Source organism: Phoenix dactylifera, chromosome 2 (genome assembly GCF_051530095.1).
Source record: "Phoenix dactylifera cultivar Ajwa chromosome 2, Ajwa_hap1_PhDact_Kaust_v1.1, whole genome shotgun sequence".
Classification (NCBI taxonomy): domain Eukaryota; kingdom Viridiplantae; phylum Streptophyta; class Magnoliopsida; order Arecales; family Arecaceae; genus Phoenix; species Phoenix dactylifera.
The window spans coordinates 10973428-10995450 of NC_143191.1; the positions used below are offsets into that span (position 1 = coordinate 10973428).

Genomic DNA, 22023 nt, shown 5'->3' on the forward strand with positions numbered 1-22023 from the left:
ACACACACACATATATATACACATTATCAATATAAGGAAATGGAATCTACTTCTCTCGTATTCAAAATTAATAATGGGGCATCCAAATCGAGGATCCATATCATTATTGGTTGTGATCTATACCATTAAAAAAAAGGTACTATCATGAGTTTTAATCTATATATGTTTTAATGTGTATAGAATCTATAGATCATGGTCCAAAAAGTAGATTCTTAATTTAGATGTCTTATCATGTATTTTAACATCCTAGCATGACAAAAATCATTTGCTTTTGTGTTCTTTTGATGCAAGGTTTATATACTACTAAAGCATATGATTTTTGAATTTTTGTTATTTTTAGTAATATAGATATGAGCAGAGGTGTGGATGTGATGACTTATGCGGGCGTCTGTTTAGTTTCACATTGGTTATTCGCTATGTAGATCTTGGGTACTTATACAAGATTAAGGAATCTAAAAAATACCTTTCGGCTCGTTTTTTTGGGTGAAGTCCTGGGTTATTACAATGGATCGAATATCTGATTATTGATTTTGGATTTAAGAAGAGCAACACTCTCTTATCTCCAAAGGAGCATAGTTCATCTAGAGTTAAGAAGAGCAAATATGTTCTCTCGAGAGGAGCATAGTTTATTCCATATAGAGATTAAATATATTTCTCTCGAGAGAAGATGATATCTACTCCTCTCATATCCAAAATTCATAATCAGACATTCAAATTAAAGATTCGTACCAGCGATTATGAACTATATCACTAAAAGTGTCACGAAACCAAAAATCATATATTTTGGTAGTCTATAACCTATGTATCATGTATACACAAAAAAAATAATTTTATTATACTAGTATGCTAATACATAAAATATTTAAATTGAGAATCCATATTATTAACATTATCTAGACATATTAAAATAATTATAAAATAGAAATCAATTGATTTGATGTTTAAATCATAGTAAATATACTCTTATATCATTTCAATGATTCATTTTTTTCCACATAATGCATAGTTTGGAGACCATCAGAACACATGATTTTTGGTTCTGGAGAATTATTAGGAACATAATGATCAACGAGGTAAGTCTTTGATTTGAGTTCCACGTTAATGATTTTGGAGTTGAGAGATGTGGATAATCTCTCCTCTCGAGGGGAGCAATATCCATCTCATATATATATATATATATACTTGGTTTAAGATTTTTAGGATAGACGTTGCTACCATCTCAATCAATTTTAAAAGAAGCAATGGTCATTGGAACAAGCAATTCATGGATTTTATGAGGTAGATACAAATATAATATATCACCTTTTTCATAGTATTCAATTGTTTTTTATAGGTTCAATTTTTAGAACCATTTTTTATTGAGTTTGTTTAAATGCAATCTAGTTACGGACAATTGTTTTTTGAGGCACTTACCTAGCATGACTTGAACCTGATATCAGCTAACCTTGAATATAAGAATTTGACCCAAACTTGATCCATTAACTCTCGAGGTCGAATAAGTTAGATCACTTTTTAGGTCAATTCTGTTGCATTGCAACAAATGCAAACAAAATAATAATGTCCTATATTATTGTAATGCATAAAATATCGTGCAAGATATAACCGTCATTCTAATTAATCATATAAATTAAGGTTTTTTGCATGGATATCCTTCTAAATATCAAATTTTGCATGAATATCCTTCCAAAATTGATATTTGCATGTATACCCTCGTAAAATTTTGTTATTGTACAAATGCCCGTAATATAACAGTTGTTCTAACAAGATTCAGAAAAATCATATTTATATTAATTAAAAATAAAATAAAATTTTAAAATTATGCTATTATCCTTGTCTTCTTTTCCTATCGGAATCACGATTTATTTGCATGTCTACCATTAAGGGTATTCTAGTCATTTTAATTTGAAACCGTTAATTTTTTAACGTCGTTAGATAGCATGAGTACATATGCAAAAATAAAAATAAAAAAAGGTAGAATGGCAAAATAAGTGTTTGACGAGGGTATACATACAAATATCAATTTTGGAAGTGTATTCATACAATATCTGATATTTAGGAAGGTATTGATGCAAAAAAACCCTATAAATTATTAATTTTTATCTTTTTTATAGTACAATTAATATACTTTTAATAATTCACTTATCCTTATTTTGGGTAGATTTTCTTTAGTTTCCACGTGCATGTGCACATTCACTATAATTAGACCTTCAAAATGTCCCTAAGATCTCCAGATACATTGTCATCCATAAATCAATGAGTTCGCAACCTTCTAGTATGAGAAGCAATCCAATTCTTTGCTCAATTTCCTTCGCTAAGCACACATTGCAACTTGGTCTCCTTGGAGGCTTGGAGCCATCCATCATGAGATTGCAGCTGAGAATTAAAGGGCTCGTTTGGTTCGCGGGAAGTATTTTCCCTCCTAGGAATATGATTCCTGGGAATCAGATTCCTAGGAAGAGGATACCTAGGAAAGTACTTTTGGCATGTTTGGTTAACCATGGGAAAGTGACAAATTTTCAAAGTGCTTTTGTTTGGTTGACCATCCACTTTCCTAGGAAAGTTATGTATAATTCCTATTATGCCCTTAATAAAAATTAGGTCTTTAATGTCTCTTTAATGCTTCTTTAATGCTGAAGGGTTTTTTTGGGAAAAAATAAAAAAGGAGTGATTCCCACCTCATGGGAAAGTAACTTTCCCATGTTTCTCATGGGAAAGACTTTTCCATGAAATGTGGGAATCATATTTCCATGGAAATACAACTTTCCCATCTCTCTCCTTTGAAAACTCCAACCAAACAAGAGGCATTTCATTACTTTCCTGTTGACCACACTTTCCCACCTATTTTTCCTGCGAACCAAACGAGCCTAGGTGAAGAGATAGGAAAGGGAAAGGCTTACCATGCTCTATATTTGAGAGCAAGGTGGGGAAATTACTTCTAATGATCACTTTTGGGAGTAGAAACTAGTGCCTCAAAAGGCCTCATGAAGAGCCCAAGCCTCTGCAAGAATAGAGGAGTTTGAGCACAAATGTTATACCTTTATCAACAAAAGATTGTCCAATGTGGTTTCTGATGATGACAATTGCACTACCATCAACTTGCTTGAATTATAGAATCATCCATGTTTATGTTAAACTAGTTTGGAGGGGAAGGCTTCCATCTACCTCATCTTATCGATCTCACCATATAGAAATGGGCCTTGAATCTAAATGAATATGGATCAAATTTAGTGGCAGCTTAATAGGTATAACTTATGGGCTCTGGTACCATGAGTGAAAGAACCACTACCACCTTTTAGATGGTTGCTCGAAGGAGGCCTTCCTCTCACATATTGACATGCAACATTGGTAGTAGGTACATCAATAAAGTGCTCAATGGCTTTACAAATTTATAAAATTTTTAAGTAGGTATCCTTCTACAAGCATTGAATGTACTAATATTTTCATTGTGTTATTTTCCAATTCAAGTCCCACACTACAAATTAATGCCGCATCAAAATTTTCTTTGGTATCTTTCTTACGCTATGACACATCTAGACTATTCCCTCGTGCAGGTGCAAAAAGCATTGTATCAAAATATAGGTTTATAGGCTCCAAAGGTTCATTTATGTCCCCTCACAAGTATTTTGCTCTTGGGGCTTGTTGAAAGTAATGAGATGCCTCTTGTTTAATTGGAATTTTCAAAAAAGAGACGGAAAGGTTGTATTCCCATGGGAATATGATTCCCACATTTCATGAAAAAATCTTTCCCATGAGAAATATGGAAAAGTTACTTTGCCATGAGGCGGAAATCACTCCATTTTTATTTTTTTCAAAAAAACCCTTCGGCATTAAAGAGGCATTAAAGACTTAATTTTTATTAAGGGTATAATAGGAATTATACAAAACTTTTTCAGGAAAGTGGATGGCCAACCAAATATAAGCACTTTGGAAATTTGTCAATTTTCCATGGTCAACCAAACATGCCAAAAGTACTTTTTTAAGCATCCTCTTCCTAGGAATCTGCTTGCCAGGAATCATATTCCTAGGAGAAAAAATGCTTCCCACAAACCGAACGAGCCCTTGATGTTTGCTCCGTTCCTTTCCCATAATTCTGGATCAATAGCTAATCCTTGTCCTCATTGCCACGAATTGAAGGGACACACAGTTGTCTTCCTCTGTATGGGCATTCTAGCTTTATTTGACGAGCTTTAAGTTATTCAAATCTTAAGGATATACGTATCCTTTATTCATTTTTATTGTTCCTACCACAACTCAAAAGGAGAAGAAGGTTGGATATATAGCACCATATTTCATTTCACGAAAAGTAAAAGGCGAATAACACTCTCAAAAGAAAGTACGATCGAGTTTAGGTCTTTGACATCGAAGAATCAAATAAAATGTTGTGCTTTCCTTGGAGCCTAACTCTATACATTGAGAGAGTAAATTGAGCACTAAGTGAGTAGGCTCAAATGCATCCTTCGAGCATTTGATAAGAAAGGGCTAAGTTCATATAAAAGAAGATAGAACGATTTTCTTCAATCTATTTTACCGATTTTCATAACATCTGGATTTGGTTGATTTTCAAGAAGAAAATATAACGGTTATTTGAATCTTAGGAGTAAACCGCCATCAATTATTTGCACATGGTCAAGGCAAATTATACTTTAAAGAGAGCATTCCATAGCGTGCCTTGAAGTAGGTAATATCTATAACTTATTTTATTTGCTTTGTGTGTGTAGAAAACTATTTATGAAATAATTAAGAGATTTTCCAATTCAAAAGAAGGTTTTTCTAGCAAAGGTGGCGGCGATGGTGGTAGATGTGATGTTGTTATTGGTGCTAAAAATATGGGGAGCAAAGTTTGACTAGTTAGATGGGCGATACTAAGGAGTCGTAAGGGTTGAAAGGAGGCATCATTTTTATTTGGCAGTAGGGTTTTTTTTGCAAGGATGGGTGTTTTCATTAATAATAGCTCCCAACAGATAGATTTTGTAATCAAGGAACTTGGTATGGTTCATGGATCTTTTTGGCTGTTTATGTAGATACAAAGTATTGACGAAGGAAATTATATGGCCAGAAGATTCTGCTTTGATAAACTAAGCTTGCCAGATTATAGAAGATTTCAATTGTACTGATGGGCCGACTAAGAAGCAAGGAGCAAACCTTGCACTGGAAATAACGATGTCAGAGAATTCTGTAGCTTCATAGCTTTTAACGCATTGCCTGATTTGGAGTATATGGCGGCGCATTTCATTTGGCGTAATAGCTACAATGGTCGGGCCATAATCTAAGAATGTTTTTTCTTTTTCTTGATAAGAATAGTCTAGCAATATATTGATAGAGCTTTTGCCACTGGGAGCTGGATACTGAGATTCCCAGGCCACCAAGTACATCATCTTTCTCGAATTGCATCTTATTATTATCTTATACTTATTAATACCTCTATAGTTACATCTTGCTAACTCCCTTTTCGCTTTGACAAATTATAGTACCGGCAGTTCTAGGATATTTTTATGGTGTTTGGAGCATTTCTATCAGGGGTGATGCCATGTATCGGATGAATTGTAGATAGGAGCTCACTAACAGAACTATGATGGATAATATTCTCAAAAGAGCCAAGAAAAATGAGTCAGAGATTTGCAACTTAAGGATTGTGAGAATGACTCGACAGATGAGTAATTGGCCACACTTAGTTCTTGCTTAGCTCAGCATCATTCGCTCCTGCAGCAACAAGTCTAGAGTGAGGTCTTCTGTAGGCACAAGTCTAGAGTGAGGAGGCTACGATAGGGAGACAATTCCAAATTCTTCCATCGATCTACGATGCTCAGAAGGCATGGAAACAATATTCGACAGCTCAAGGACCATAATTGGAACTTAATAGAGGATGAAGGTGCCATTAGAGATGAAGCTTTAGGAAACCAACTGGGTCAGTTTGGGCCCCAAGTGATTTATTATTAAGTCAGGTCAGGCCAAGCGTGGGTTGCACATTGCCCGACCAAGTGTGGTCCACATTCGCCTATATTGGGTTCAAAGCAGGCTGGATTAGGTTCAGACCATTTTATCCTCTCTCTCTCTTTTTTTTGCTTGTTAAAATGGGTATTTCATACATCACGAGTCCAAATACACCCAATTTAAGACCAGTATCACTTGCAAAAAAGGGTTAAAATAATTGTATTTTCTTTTTCTACATATAAAAAACTTAGGCTAGAGCAAACTCCAAGTTATTCAGCCCAGGTTCTCAAGATGATTCTCTCTAGATATTATTCACTTTTATGCCCAAACCTAGTTAAGAAGCCTATTTTCCAAGAGCAAACTCAAAATTGTTATAATTCTTATGCTTGCTTTGCTTACTCCCTTCCATATATCCAAAAGAGCATGCTTGTTATAATTTTCGTAAATTCTAATGTATTCACAAAAAAAAAGAGAGTCTCCCAAACAACTATCATATAGACCAAGATTCTATCATAAGGAAAGAGACATTGGTTTCAAGAACAAAGGCAGCAAAGGCAACATGCGCTTTCAATTGGATTGGAAAATCTTTTGAAAAGATGCACTGCCATTTGCCCCACCAATCCAAAGATGCCCTCAGCCTGAGAGCCCTTTACTGCTAAGAGAACGGGAGGCATATCAAAAGGCATCCTCAAGAATCATTAGGATATGGGTGTGACCAACTAATGATAAGAGCCGTGCCGAGGCATGCGCACTACAAAGGCAGCACAAAAATGGCACTCGAGTGTATCTCATAGTGAAAGTTTCTCCTAGATATCATGGCTTTCATTTTATTGTATCTCCTATATTTTGAAGATTTCTTTGTACTCTTGACCAAGATTGGCATATCACAAGCTCCTAAATTGACTGTTAAAGGGAGGGGATGGCGACGAGGTTTATCGAAATATTTTGTTCTCCAAGATAACCCAGCATTGTTTGGATATCTATTGTTCCAAATCAATGCGAGCATGCAGAATCAGTGAAACTATTCATAAGTTTACATGGCTTTCGATCTTATTGTCGTTCTTGTCGATCTCACCTAGCTTAAAATCTTGTACCTTGTTTTCGATTTGAGTTGGTGAATTACTAAGTGTTTTTTGCAAGAATATCCTCTCCAAATTGATATTTACATGTATACCCTCGTAAAACACTTGTTTTGCTATTCTATCCTTCTTTTTATCCTTATTTTTACATAAACGCCGTTAGAAAAATTAACAGTTTCAAATTAAAATGACTAAAATACCCTTAATAGATAGATGTGTAAAATAATATTTATAAAACGGTCGCGATGGAGGACAAAAAAATAATTTCAAAATTTTATTTTATTTTTAATAAAAATAAATATGGTTTTTATTAATAGTATTGGAAGAACCGTTATATTAGGGACATTTGTGCAAAAAATAGCGTTTCATGAAGGGATAGAAATAAATATAAATTTTAAGATGGTATTCAAATAAATTTGAATTTTTAGAAAGATATTCATATAAAAAAAATCTAATTATTAATAGTTATAAATATGTTTTGGTTCAGAATTAAAGCAAGATTGTGACAATTCTGAAATCTATAAACTCTGCTGGTTTTAGCTGTATTAGCCCATACTTGGAGACTGCTAAGGGGTCAGTGAGGGGTCCATCTCAGTATCAAAACAACTGTGCCATGTCTGTCCTGCAGGACTGCAACCAGATATTTCGGTCCAATCTAAAGAGCCAGCCAGCTGTTCCTCCCCCTCCCTTCTCTGCATTAAACTCTCTCAGAGAGTAAAACCCCGTGAGATTTTGGCCAGAAACGTCCTCCTGCACCCTGTCCATAAATTTCTGAAGCTTTCTGGCCTCTTCCCACATGCCAAAACATGCATTCTCGCCTTCCCATCCCCATTCAAAGTGTTCCTCTTTCAGTCTTCATGTGTTATCATTTGTTGTTGGCCTGTATTTTTTTTTTTTACCTAGGACGGGCGATTCATATCTGACAAGTACGAATACACCCAATAAAATCAGAAAATAAAATATTTCGGAGTGCCCGAGGTAGTTCCCCATCTTTCAGCCCACATGGTACTACCCGTATGGTTGGCCACATAGGTGGTCACCCAATCCGTAATCCCATTAGCTTCACAGAAGACATGCTTGACCTGAAAGGCCATTCCATCCCTTATCATGGCCTAAATGTTACGAGGCAGAGGGTGGTCGTCATCCGCACCCCTCGGGCCCCCTAGATCCATCTGATTGTCGCCCTCCAAGATGATTGAGCAAGCTCGCAAACCTAGCCAGGCATGTATTCTCAAAAAAAAAAAAAAAGTGATTGCAATTAAAATGATTTTGTCGCCCTTTTCGCTATCTTATTACATGTGTAATGGCATTTAAATTAGTAAGTCAAGAAAAGAATGCTCGTACATAAATAATTGATCTTAAATGCATAATATATGTGCTTGTTATACTATTTCTATTTTGTCGTCGATGCTCTGTCTTGTGGTCACACTTAATTTTATGTGGAAAAAGCTTTAGATTACCCACCAAATCACTACTCAGATTACTAAGTAGAATGAAGTTGGTGATTGCCGGAGTGGAACAAGTGATAGAGTCCAATCTATTAACATCTAGTAATTAGGAACATGCAATGTATGTAGTAGGAAAGAGAGAAGAAAGAGCTAAGCGACAGAGTCAGATCCATTTATAAGTCAAATCCAAGAGTCCGTAGTAGAATTAGAGAGAGTTTAATTTGCGCACAAGTTTTAAGAGTTGTTTAGAGGTTGAATTAGAGAAAGAGAGTTCAATTTGTTTTGGAGTCCTATGAGAGTGATATAAATAATTTAGATGAGAAAGGAGGAGAAAGTGTGTGCGAGTTAACCCTAAGAAGGGTATTGTTGATATGAAAATTAATAGATGGAATCAAGAGAGAATATTTCTTAATTATGAAACCATCATTTAGTAAAAAAGAGTTTTAAGGAATTGGGAAAAGGAGAAAATATATGGATTAAATAAAGAGTATTGACATCTTTGTTTGGTTTTAATTTTGAAAAAACTCCAATCCGCTAGGGCTGTAGAATTGGTTTGAGATTTTTAGGAGAAAGCATATAGCTGATAAAGAGAAAAACAAATAGAGACATAAGTAGATTAGCTTCATTCATGAAGAGAGTAATTGAGGCTATTATAGTCATAAAATTTGAGAGACGAATTCTAAAACAACATTTAGCTCTCCCATTTAATACTATAACATAGGTAACTATTTCAAAAATTATATTCACGTTAGTAGTTGCCCAGTAATATTGCTATAAATAAGCCGAACCAAGCCAAGTATCTCAAGCTCAGCTCAGAAAATAAACAAGTTGCTTGATCTCCGCTTGAACTCAAACCAAGCTCATAAAAAGTCTGTCCAAGCTATGCTTTCCTAAGTGGAGCTTTATTCGAGCTAAGATGAGCTCTTCCACTCCAGATGAATGACTCAAATGTTCAACCTTAGCTCCTTTATGAGCCGAGCATTGAAATTGGTTTGAGATCGACTTATTTTTGTAAATAGGTCGAGCCCAAACCAAGCTGATTTCAAGCTAAGCTTAAGCTACTTAAGATCATAGCAAGCTTCATAGTTCATAACATTGCATAAGTACACTTTATATGGTAAACATACTTCTTTCGGTCCATTTTAATTCCATCCCTCTCTCTAAAGGTGCATCAATCAAAAATTACATAATCAATTTATTTAATTTAAACAATATCTTTTGTGTACAAATAGTTTCTTAGCATCTATATTTAACTTGTCGATGTACTATTATTATTTTTTGATTAACAAAACATGATGTTTTGCCATGCATGCACCACCTAAATACATCATGTGTTGCTCAGAGCTACATCACATGCTTGAGTCTACTTGACCCTAGTTTTGAAGACATAACTTGCATGCAACATGAGAGGGTTGCACCTTTTGAGATCAATTTTTTCATATACATGGCAATAAAAAAAGGAGTCCCTACTAAAATAAGTTCTGTCCTTAAACTAACTTGAGATTCATACAAGTCAATCAATTCCACTTCTACATATATATATATATATATATATATATATATATATATATATATATATATATATATATATATATATATATATATTCAGATTTTCACCAAATCCCACAAAATTCTGCTAGAACCATCTAACGCCCAAGAATTCAACAGGGTCACCAGACCTCACTGCCGTAATTTCCGCGCCACACGTGACTCGCAGGTCTCATCACGTGATCCCCTGACCTTTCTTGCGCCGGGAACTCCTCCCATCTCCCTCCCTCCCCATTTTAATTCGCTCTTTAATTATTCCCCCAAATCCCTTTTTAGAAATATTTCTCTTAATACCTCATTTTTCAAAAAAATCAAAATAAAAAAATGCCTCTATTTCTCCCTCCCTCCCTCCCCTTCTCCTCCTCCCCACGTCCCCTCTCTTTTCCCTACGCCGCCCCCTCTTCCATTCTCCGCCCCCAAACCCAAAACCCTAAACCTAGATTGGAACACCAGGATCCTCATTGGGAGCCCTCTCTCCGATGCCGACGACGGCGCTCCGGTGGGGCCTGCAGCCGGCGGCGTGACCCGATAGGTTGGGGGAATTAAGGGAGGAGTGGGGGTTTGATCGGAGATGGGAGGGGTGAAGTCCACGATGGTGGCGAGGTTCGCCTTCTTCCCTCCCGACCCACCGTCGTACGGGGTGGTGGTGGAGGACGAGGCGTCGGGGCGGCTGGCGATGACGGAGGTGCCGCGGCGGGAGGGGGTGGAGGTCCGGAGGCTGCAGACCAAGCGGGGGACCGAGATAGTGGCCATGCACGTGAGGAACACTGAGGCCAAGCTCACCGTGCTATACTCCCACGGCAATGCGGCGGACCTCGGGCAGATGTATGAGCTCTTCGTCGAGCTCAGCCATCACCTCCGAGTGAACTTGATGGGGTGAGGAGCCTTCTCATGTTGTTTCTTTTGCTGAACGTTCTTCGTGGGCTGTTTTTGTTTTTTTTTTTTCTTTCTTTCTTTCTTTTTTCTTTTTCCTTCTTTCGTTTTTCTTTTGGGGTGGGGGTTAAAGTTTCGATTTTGATGCCAAGGAGAATTTTATTGATGTTTGCCGAGACTGAAGACATCGGGAAGGTCTGATCTCTGTTTGATGGGATGAATGAGTCTCCAGGTTCTTAGTTTAATTCAAATTTGAATTTTTGGTAGTTTGAAATTTTGGAATAAGGAACGCTTGTTTTTTTTTTGTTGTTGTTGCTGCTGCTGCTGCATGGAATAAGCAACTCGTTCAACTTAAAATTCTTTGAGTCTATTTGAGGAAGCCTTACAGACTAGAGTGCTATTTACCTCTTTGAACCTCTATGTCTCGTATAGCTGTATTCAATTTGGAAATCTTAGGATACAGATGGAAAAGTATGGGTGTGGCCCTTCTTTTGAACTTCCTTGAGTGGTGTGAGTTAGATCGGTCTTTGTAAAAAAGGTGTGAATAATGTCTTCATCTGTGCTTCGTTTCTTTTCTTTTCTTTTTCTCTTGAAATGATAGGCAGGACACCCTTGTTTGCTGCTAGTCTATAAATTTTGACTGAGGAGCAGAATCATGAGTCATTTTTTTTATATTTGATTGGAGTTTCTTTGATTCTTTTTTTTTTTTAATTTGAGTTTCTTTGCTACTTGTGTTTCCAAGAGTGTTAGTGTAATTATCAGCAAGGTTTTTTTTTTTATAGATGTAAAGTAGATAAAGTTCCCTAATTTATAACCTTGCAGCTTCATTTGATGCAGCGAATAGCATGTTAAAATTTATGCTTTACATTGGTGTGTGGCACCTTGTTTTGGAAAAATCAAAGATGATTACAATTGCATGGTTGCATGGTCAAGTTTCTTTCTTTCATCTTTATTAAAGAACTAGAAAATGCTGGTTTTGAGGGCAGAATCGATTTTAGGCGTGAAGGGACATCAATGAATTGGTAGATAGTAGACTTCTTGCTTATGAATGGGTGGTGAAATGCTATTTGGATCCTGGAACTGGAAGTCCACCCACTGATCTTAATTATTACACATTGCCTTGTACGCATTCTCGTGGTTGAAAACTTTTGCTGCATGATCCTTCCACTCCCATGAATATATCAATTTCTTGCTTTCGCTCCTTATTTATTTGACCACGGAATGGTAGTTAAAACATTTGCTGTTGAAGAAATAAAAGCAGCATCCACTTAAAATGGGATAGACACAATTGCAAGTACATCATTGTATTTCAAAGTAATACTTTATTGAATCTTATGTATCTAAATATAACAACATTAATGATGATTATTGATGCTATGATGAACAATTTTAATTGAGAGCTCAATTTAATTTGTTATTTGCATTTGAATAAGGCGGTTGGAAGTCCATGCATTTTGATTGATCTATGGCATGTTGCAAGTTTAGATTGAATTTTATTGCTGCTTTTATGAATGCAAGTTGTTCTTATCAGTTAATAATATTGAAGTCTTTTATTGAGTGAGGCGCTTTTGGTGGGTTAAGGATTAATGTTTTTAACATGTAGCATGACAGTGAATTTTGGGTTGTCCCTCTATTTACCTTAAGTAGTCTCAGTGTGATAGGTTCCTCTAGTTCTAGAAATTTGGTCTAGTGATAGACAGACCAATTTAAAGAGGAATACTTAGGTTGTTTCCTCTAACATGACTGGTGGATACATGCTAATTTTCAAAAAGTTAAAAAGAAGAAAATTGGAAGTTATAAGAAGGTGGGAATTTAAAAGGTTACACCTCTTAAATATCTACTGTTGCATTCAGATTTAAATTTAATTTTACTTATTGTAATCATTAACTTTTAAGATTAATGAAAATTCAAACTTTTCTTGGCTATTTTTGCAGTACTTTATTCTTAAAAAAAAATAAAAATAATTTCAGTTTCTTTCTAGTTCAAAATTTATCCATTTTTTCTTAAATATTATATAAAGGTTGGATTATTGTGTTATTATTCACATGAAGAAAGCCGTGAGGATGAGAGGATTTTGGTTTATTGCAGTGTATTCACAGCTAAATAATGGCTTATGGATGTAAAGGGTACCGGCAATTGGAGCTCTGTAACTATTGTGCTCTTTTATTTCAGTCCATACTGTCATTTATTAGCTTCTCCTACAGCACAATAGGGATGGACTATTTTAGTTTTGCAATTTAGACCTTGGTGTAGAAGTTTTATAACTTCACTCATTGGCAGTCCAAAGGTGCAATTCTATTGTTACTTTTTTCTGTATGTGTGTGAGGGGCACCTGCATGTGCTTTCATGTCCATCTAAGTACCCTGTCTTCAGCTATTCTTTCTAGAGAACGCCTTATTTCTACATTTCGGAATCCTGTTTTGTAGTGTCAGCCTAACACATAGCACTAGAACATCTACGATGAGCTAGCAAAGGTATACAAAATGAAGTTATATAAGTGCAACTGCTGACTAGTTAATTTGTAATTATCAATGAAAATAAGATTAACCTGTGGCACATGGACATGTGAAGGAACAAAAGAAGTTTGCGCATAGTAGAGGAAAACTGTATCAAGAGTCTACTATAAGCAGAAAGATGTCTACAGAAAAAGTAATTTCAACTATAGGAAGCCTCATAAAGTTATGTTGATAAAAAGCTTGAAAGCAAAGGAAGTTATGCAAAACTTGAATTTTATCTACGTTGTACTGAAAGTTAATAACTTCAATCTTTGATTGGTTTCTCTATTGATCACAAACCGTGCCTTGTTGGAAGTTCCGATGGGAGATTTAAAATGCATGGATGGACTTTACTGAAACGCAAATATTTAGTCTGCTATATCCTATGCTTCTAGTAATATGACCTAGAAAGAAGAAAAACTCAAGGATTTTATTGGTAAGGTCGACCATTGTGTCTGTGCTTTACCATAAAGAAAACTTTGTTACAGTTTCTACCATGGTCGGCGAAACCATCCCAAACCGCCCGGTTCAGAGCGTCCCAAGTCGTACCGGCGGCGGATTGGGACGATTCCGTCATCGCAATCGAGACTCCGTCGCCAGAGGGGGAGAAGGAGAAGGAAAAGGAGAGAAAGAGAGAGGGGGAGGGAGAGGGAGAGGGAGAGAAAGAAAGAGAGAGGCCGATTGGGGTTGCCTGGTGGAGGCCGGGGAACCTCCACACGGAGGAGGCAGAGACCGAAGAGACACGGAGGCGGGGCTCCGCTTCCGGTCCCCTGTTTGTTTCGAAACAGGGGCCCGGAGGGGGCCCCCTTTTATTTTTCCGGATTTTAAGTTAAAGTCGGCAAACCCATTGCCGACTTTACTTATTTTTTTATTCAAAAAAATTAAGTTATTTATGTTCAATGATAATAGTTATTTATGTTCAATGACCAAAATTCCAATACTTTATGACTTGTGTTGACTTTAGAGATGTTGGCTAGAAGTGTTGTATATAATTTAAATCTCATGAGCTACATGCCAGTCCTTAGGAGGCTCCTGTAGCTGTCAACGTACAGTTGTGGAGATAGGGTTTTTATGTTGTCGTTATAATACGTATCACATGCTCAATGAGGAAGGTACGATAATGTCGTTATTTTCGCCGCCAGGTTTCATCGGAGGATGCTTACACCACGCCATCGACACCGACGGAGACTCAGTACAGAGGACCATTACAATAGCGGTGGCGTGGTCACCGCCCTCAATCGGTAACAGTATATTGTTGGCGTACAACTACCGTGTGGCTAACCGCTAGAAGAGAAAAGATAGATGCAATTTTCTTGCTGTTGGGACCGTCCCTCCAAAAAGTCCCTGATGTCGGTGCATGATTTGGTTGTTTGTTCATTGCACCAGCCACTTTGGCTTGTTTTATATGCATAGTTGTTCACTTCTTCATACCTCATCAATGGAAAAAAAGACCGGATATTATAAATAGGTTGATGTTGATAGTAATGCAATCCTAATATTTTTTTGGGATGTTGGAATGAAATCATTTAAACTAGGGTTATGTGGCTATTCTAAATCAACGTGTCAATTCTTTATGCTAGTAATATATATGTATACATAGACGCACTCATCAGACATTGATCCAAACAAATTGTACTGTGCCTATATTTTTATTGGTAAATGTAACTGATGAGATGGTTCAGCAGTGTGCTATGATAACTTTCCCTAAATTTTATTTAATAAATTCATATGTAGATGATGAATTTGGACTAATTCCAATGATTATATCCGGCTACATAGTCGTCAAATATTTTGGTTTGAATTCTGAATGATATATAAATATGGAGACTTGGATGATAACTGTTGAGATGGTTGAGCACTTAATTTAAAAAAAAATTAAGTGAAGTTGGCAATGGGTTTGCCGACTTCAACTTAAAATCCGCAAAAATAAAAGGAGACTGGAGGTGGAGCCCGGCCTCCGTGTCTCCTCGACCTCTGCCTCCTCCATGTGGAGGCTCCTCGGCTTCTGCTGGCCAGCCTTGGTCGGCCTCTCTCTCCCTTCCTCTTCCGCACCCTTCCTTCTTCGCTCTCTCTTTGTTTCTTTCTCCTGTTCTCCCTCTCCCTCGCCTCTACTGTGTCGGTATTGGACCAGCACGACACGATGTGGGGTTGTACCAGCCCGTGCTGCCAGACAACCGGTACGGAGCCCGGTTCCGGCACAACAGACGTTGGTTTCTACTCGATTTTCTCTGCTTAGAGACCCCATATTGAAATGTTTGTGCTGTAAATACAATCACATGAGGAATGTTGTATCTATTCAACTTGTAGCTGAAAGCCATCTGCATGTATCCATTTCTATGTCATGTGAACCCCACCAGCATTTGATGCAACATCTATATGAAAATGGAGGCAAATGTGCTTCACAAGAGTGTAATCGAAGAACTGGTGACAAGTCAAGGGAATGACTTTGGAAAGTTTTCTAGTGTGTGGAGATCAATAGAGTGAAGCTAAAGTAAATGGGCTTAAATAGTTAAACCCTTTTCTTTTGTATAAAAGAGCTTTCATTTCTTTCTAATATTGAATTTAGGTGCGTAAACAAACAGTAGTTGAGCTGGCTCCTTTAATTTTGAGCCAGTCTCAAGCTGCTCGCAATTCACAAACTGCTTATTCAAGAGATCTATTAGAGCTTGTGGACTCTTTAAACTGATTATCCCAGATATATCACATTTTCTTTTCTTTTATACAAATTATTTTAGTTTATAATGAATAACTATCAAATATTTGTTGTATACAAATAGTTGCTAAAATAATTAATATATTAATTAGTTTTATATTTATATTTCAAGCTTTAATTAAGCCGAGCTCAAACAAGCCAATCAAGCTCTATCTTGGCTCATTTACTAATTTAAAAAGCTGAATTTAAGCTGAATTTTGAACCAAACATGAGCTGGCTCGTCAACAGCTTATCCGTTTGACAGCCCTAATTGAATTTGGTGCCGAGACTTAGCACTTGGCACATGATGGACCTCCAAGTTTGTGTTTCTTTTTGTTTTCCTTGCCTCCAATTGCATAGGTCTTCAATGCCTTTTGGTTTCTCATATTAATCCATCCCATGCTTGTGGTGGATGATATCCTTTTTAACATAGATATCTAATTTCTGCAGGTATGACTATTCTGGCTATGGACAATCATCTGGAAAGGTTGGAATTATGTTCTTAGCTGCCTCTTGTTTTGCTTATTTATTTTTAACTTCTCTAAAGTTCACCTTTTCTTATTACTTTTACTGGCAGGCAAGTGAGCAAAATACTTATGCAGATATTGAGGCTGCTTACAGATGCCTTGAGGAGACATATGGAACCCATGAAGAAGATATCATTTTATATGGTCAATCAGTTGGCAGTGGGCCTACTTTGGATTTAGCTACTCGCATGCCTCATTTGAGAGCAGTTGTTCTACATAGTCCCATTTTGTCTGGTCTACGAGTGATGTATCCTGTGAAGCATACATATTGGTTTGACATATACAAGGTTCCCATATCATTCTTTGCTTAGTTTTAAAGAATTTATGCTTTTAGCAGATTAACATGAACTCTTGTTATCTTTGCAGAACATTGAGAAAATTTCACATGTCAAGTGTCCTGTGCTTGTAATTCATGTGAGTACATTATATTGATACCTCTCTTGATTTATTTGAAAGTGTTGCTAAAGCATCATATCACATTTTAAGTTTATTCAGTTAGCCTCAGTATAAATAGTTGCCTATAAATCTTTTATTTCTCTTGGTACTTTGGGTTCTCTGCATTCATTCTTTGTCAGTTGGAGTCATTCTTCTGCTCCCAATGAAATCTATGTTATGGAAGTTTTGCTAAGTTAGTTATTGGATATTGGACTCTTATGAAATGCCATGGTTGTACTATAACTGCATGTTAATGTTGGGTTGGAGTTTCCTAGACAAAGTAGGGGAACCTCATTTCCCTTCCAATTATCTTATATTTATCATTCTTAACATATAGTAGCTATAATTTTGTATTTTTATTTTTTTCCTCTAGTGGTTCTTCATATACTTGTAGAATGGAGCTTGTGTTTGCACCATGCATATATGGTGATTCTCCAGTGGATGATTATATATGAATCATTTGTTTTAAGGATAGAAAACTATTGGCTAGCTTAACTTTCATTATTTATTTCTCATTTCATTCTTCTTTGTCTACAACTTTATGTACTTATCTAAGTCTTAAACTTTGGGGCGAGGGGTGTACATCAAATTTAACTTGGTGTTACCTGTTAGAAAATATTTTTAATACTTATCTTCTTCCATTAGTGTTTTTTTTTTCCAGCATTCAGCAACACTTTCTTTGTTTCTTATGTCCCAAGCATTGTCTAGGTATTCTTCGCACCATTCAATTCACTAAGAAAAAAATCTTGAGTTAGAAATTTCTGCTAGTGGAGTTTTTTGGATTGGTATTTGATTTCTATTTACTTGCGAATTTGAAGTTTACTAGATATGTCATTTAGATGAAGAAAAGAAAAAAGCATACTAATGTTACATTATTTTTATGAGATTGTGATACTCATGACCAAGTGAATGCAACAATTATTTGGTGAATTCATAACTCACTCATGACTCATAAGAGGTGCCTCTTTCCAACCTTCTTTGTATTGAATGTGCCTTCCATTAGAGCTTGATATTGCATTTTATGGAAATGTAGTTGCAGTCACTATTGGGCAATAGAATAGATGAAAGAAAGTTTATTTGTATAGCTGGCACTATAGTTCTTGTATTTACTATTCATACCCTGAATGGTAGAAAAACTTCAATTGTACACATTCAAGTCGTGTTGTATAATTATATTAATCAGTGGGAACTATCCTTTTGGTCATTGAGTCCAAGTTATCAATCACCAAACGATAGGCATGATGTCAGTGTAAGATGGCATTCATTTGAAACTCTTACATCATAAACAAAGGATGTTCGATGTGCATTGACCAGAAGAATGAATAACTGATGTAAAATAACTGCAGTATCTGGAATAAAGAGCCTAGAAAAAAATGCTTCAATATTTGTCCTTTCTGCATCATACAAGAAACCTGATGTTTTTACATGAACTGGCAAATGAAAAATAGGAAATTTCAAATTAAGATTTTCCTTCCAAACATGATATTAACAAGTGTTTATTATCTTTGGTGCAGCATTGGCAACCTATACTTTGAAAAATATTGGAAAGAAAAATGAACTTCTTTATTTTTGGCATAAATAAATAAGCATGCATGCTTCTTTAGGTTGTCTGTGCCTAAAGAATTTCTTCTATAAGAATACTGCTTTCCCAGGAAGTTCTCCCTGTCTTTAGGATTGTGAAGTGTATTTTTTTTTTCAGGGAACTGATGATGATGTTGTGAAATTCTACCATGGGAAGCAGCTTTGGGAACTGTGCAAAGAAAAGTATGAGCCTCTCTGGATTCAGGGAGGGAACCATTGTAACTTGGAACTTTATCCTGACTATATAAGGCATCTAAGAAAATTTATATCAGCCATAGAGAAGTCTCCTGCAATAAAAATTGAATCAGCTGAGAGCTCAGATCTCTCTGAGGCTCCTAGGACAAGCTCTGACTGTTCAGAGTTTCCAAGGAAGAGCACAGACCAGAAGGAGAAGTCTAGGCTTAGCACCGAGAATTCAGAGTTTCCCAGGAAAAGCACTGACCAGAAGGAGAAGTCTAGGCCAAGCACCGATAATTTGGAGTTCCCAAGGAAGAGCACAGAGCAGAAGTCTAGGTCAAGCATTGACCGTAGAGAGAAACATAGGCAAAGCACAGATCGGAGAGAAAAGTCAAGAGCCAGCACTGATAGGAGAGAAAAATCAAGAAGAAGTGTTGATCGTTCTGACAATTCAAAGGATAACATGGACCAGCCAGAGAAACCAAGGAAAAGCTTTGATCGGTCGGATAAAACTTAAATGACTGGCTAAGATTTTCTTCCTTTTTTTCAAATTTTTGTGTTCTGTCATATGTGTATATATATCTCTTGTGTTCTGTGGTTTTTGTGTTGTCTGGTTCTCTCTTGACTGTTGTAATCAAATGGTGGCAGCTTTGGAGATATGGTGAGATCGGTGGGGTTGTGCAATATCGACTGTTTCAAAGACAAAGCTTCCGGGGCCTGAGGTATTCAGAGGTCAGTGCTTGGTTTTGGGTTGTTTTTTCCTTTCTGATTAATATATGGGTTGGGTGGATTGTCTTGGTGATGGAAAATTCGCATCTTCATGTTTATTGGAAAAAATAATACGGTTTAATTTAACGAGCTTTTTGTTGTCAGGCTCATAGAAGGAGAAATTCTCTCTTTTCATTTTTATTCTTCTGTGTCATGCAATCAATCTTGGTGACATGTATGTTACTGTCCATTGAAAGAGATTTGGTATGCATAAAAATCATGTGGGTATCTTATAGCCCCTACATAACTTTACCTTTGAGCTTGGTTATTTGCCTCGTGAGATCAGCTTTCTAACAGAAGCAAAGTAGCAAATGGTATATTAAAATTACTATAAGAAAATTTAGTATAGTGATTCTTTTGTCTGGTTTTGGTGCTGGCAACATACCTGTTTTTGTCTTTGTTTCCTCATGCGAATGGCAAATTATTTGCCATAAATAACAGCATGGATAACTCTAATACTTCCATAAAAGGGTCTGATTGGAAGATCAATGTTGAAAATAATGGAACATGGTGTCTTTCTTGGCGAATAGACTCTGATTTTACTCTATATACTGAATTGTCATTCGTGTTGTTGCTGATTGGAGGAAAGTGCAATTATATTTTGAAATATAAGGAGCAGAATACAAGTTCATTTTGTTCATACCCATTATGGTGGCAGGGTACGCTAATTGTAAGGTGAAATGAATCAAAGGCAATTTCTGAAGAATTGCGTATCTCTTGCATGTAATCTCCTTATGCATAATAGCTTCCAGCTTCTTGCATCTATTACATATAATAGTGGATAGGTTGGGGGCATGGTGCTCCACTATGTTTGCTACTGTGAAGGCATCTGCAATGCTGTATACTGCTACTAGCCCTTACAAGAAGTTATTCTATTAGCTCATCATTGTCATTTTAAATATAAAAGATCTAGGTAGTTTTTAGCAAGTCAGGTAGTGCTGATTGAGAAGCATGACAAAGTTGGTCCTTATTTATTGCACCATTGGCCGTTCAATTCTTGTTTCATTTTGTGACTTGTGGTGCAATTTCAATTCTAATGCTCATTTTACTGGCAAGTGTCTATTGGAAATCTTTGTTTAAATAGTTGTGGCTTATCTTTAGATACAATGTTAAAGAGTTGGACGAGTTCTGAAAATATGATTAAACTTTCAAGTTTTTCGAACATCTTGATATTGTCAGATTTATAAAGGGTTTTAAACCCTCTTTAATAGTTGATATATTCTTTTGATATATATTTTTCTCTTTCCATGAACTTAAAATTATAAAACTTTATGGAACTCTAGCTCTATATATATTTGTCAGCAAAGTTCTTCTCGTGCGACTGCTGCCAATGGATTAGCCTTATTCCGTGCGCTATCCATGTAGTCAGATAACTGTTAGGTGAGCGGCAGGCAAATGATATTTATAATTTATGGCATCCTGCAGTCTGCTATTGGTAGGGGATGCTGTTGAAAAATGGACCAAAAACTTGATCTTTACACTATTCCAGATGGGTCTATTCAATATGTTGTATGTGCTCAGCCAGGCCTGACCCTCTACCTTTTCCAATGTAGTTCTCTGCTTCAAGAGAACTTTTTAGCTTTGCCTGTTTTATGACAAGCATGTGCATGTGCATCTGCATCAACGTTGGGAATCAGAATTACACATAATTTGTGATTTTAATTTTTTATAGTGATTGAATGTTTGATTTTAAGTTTCAGTGCTCATTATTTGTAATAACTTTGTCAACTTGTTTTTAGATCCTGTGAATATTTGACAATTAGTATCTTTGATCGAAATCCTTTTTTTTCCTGAGATTTTCACATCCAGAAAGGCAACCCTGATCAGAAGCAGGTAGTATGTATTCCTTGCCAAACTTCACATGCTGCCCATATCAGCCTTGTGTACATGAGAGGATATTCATTTGTTAGAATAACCTGACAACTTGTTCATTGGCTGCATAGCTGCAGCCTAAAAGGCTCAAACCACTGGAAACTACAATAAACGACCGTTCTGCGAGCTTGGCCATGCACTTTTTCTGAAAGTTAAACTGATACTTTCTCAGAAAGTATGATAAATTCAATATATAAAAGATTATAATTTCCAAATTTAAGCAATTCTTGTTAAGTATGCTGATCTCCATTTCTAGTAGTAGAATGCATGTATTGGCATTTGTGAAGACTTTGACACTGTAACAAGACAGCAACAAAAGATGTCTAAATCCCGGTGCAAGTTCGACTCCTGGTTATCTGTGTTCGCGTTATTTTATTTTTGGTAAGCATCATATAGTTTATGAATGAGTCATTGATTGTGTTTTTGAGGGGAAAGTAGTATGTGGATTTTTGCCCCCCATTATTAGTTTTAACTTCAAACAATTATGATTTGATTGAATCATAGTCATCCACAGATTTCTCTCTGCCCAGTGCTGATCTGCAGAGCATTGTCCTGTAAGATATATTCATGCATGTTTTCCTTTGCTGCGCAACGCAA

The 22023-nt window shown here is 36.4% G+C and overlaps 1 protein-coding gene across 3 annotated transcripts; it reads left to right on the forward strand.

Annotated features, from left to right (window-relative positions):
* Nucleotides 1-10370: 10370 nt before the first annotated feature.
* On the forward strand, nt 10371-21313 carry LOC103706591 (uncharacterized). 3 transcript variants are annotated; one of them, XM_039132175.3, is made up of 7 exons: nt 10431-10882; nt 14517-14615; nt 16517-16553; nt 16644-16880; nt 16960-17007; nt 18728-19287; nt 19435-21313. In XM_039132175.3, the coding sequence occupies exons 1-7, from the start codon at nt 10578-10580 to the stop codon at nt 19505-19507; spliced, it is 1359 nt and encodes a 452-aa protein (XP_038988103.3). In that variant the 5' UTR covers nt 10431-10577; the 3' UTR covers nt 19508-21313. The 3 variants fall into 3 exon arrangements, with proteins under 3 accessions (XP_038988104.3, XP_038988103.3, XP_088571418.2); XM_039132176.3 differs by lacking the exon at nt 14517-14615 and having other exon boundaries at nt 10371-10882; XM_088715292.2 differs by lacking the exon at nt 14517-14615 and having other exon boundaries at nt 16517-16880.
* Nucleotides 21314-22023: the final 710 nt, after the last annotated feature.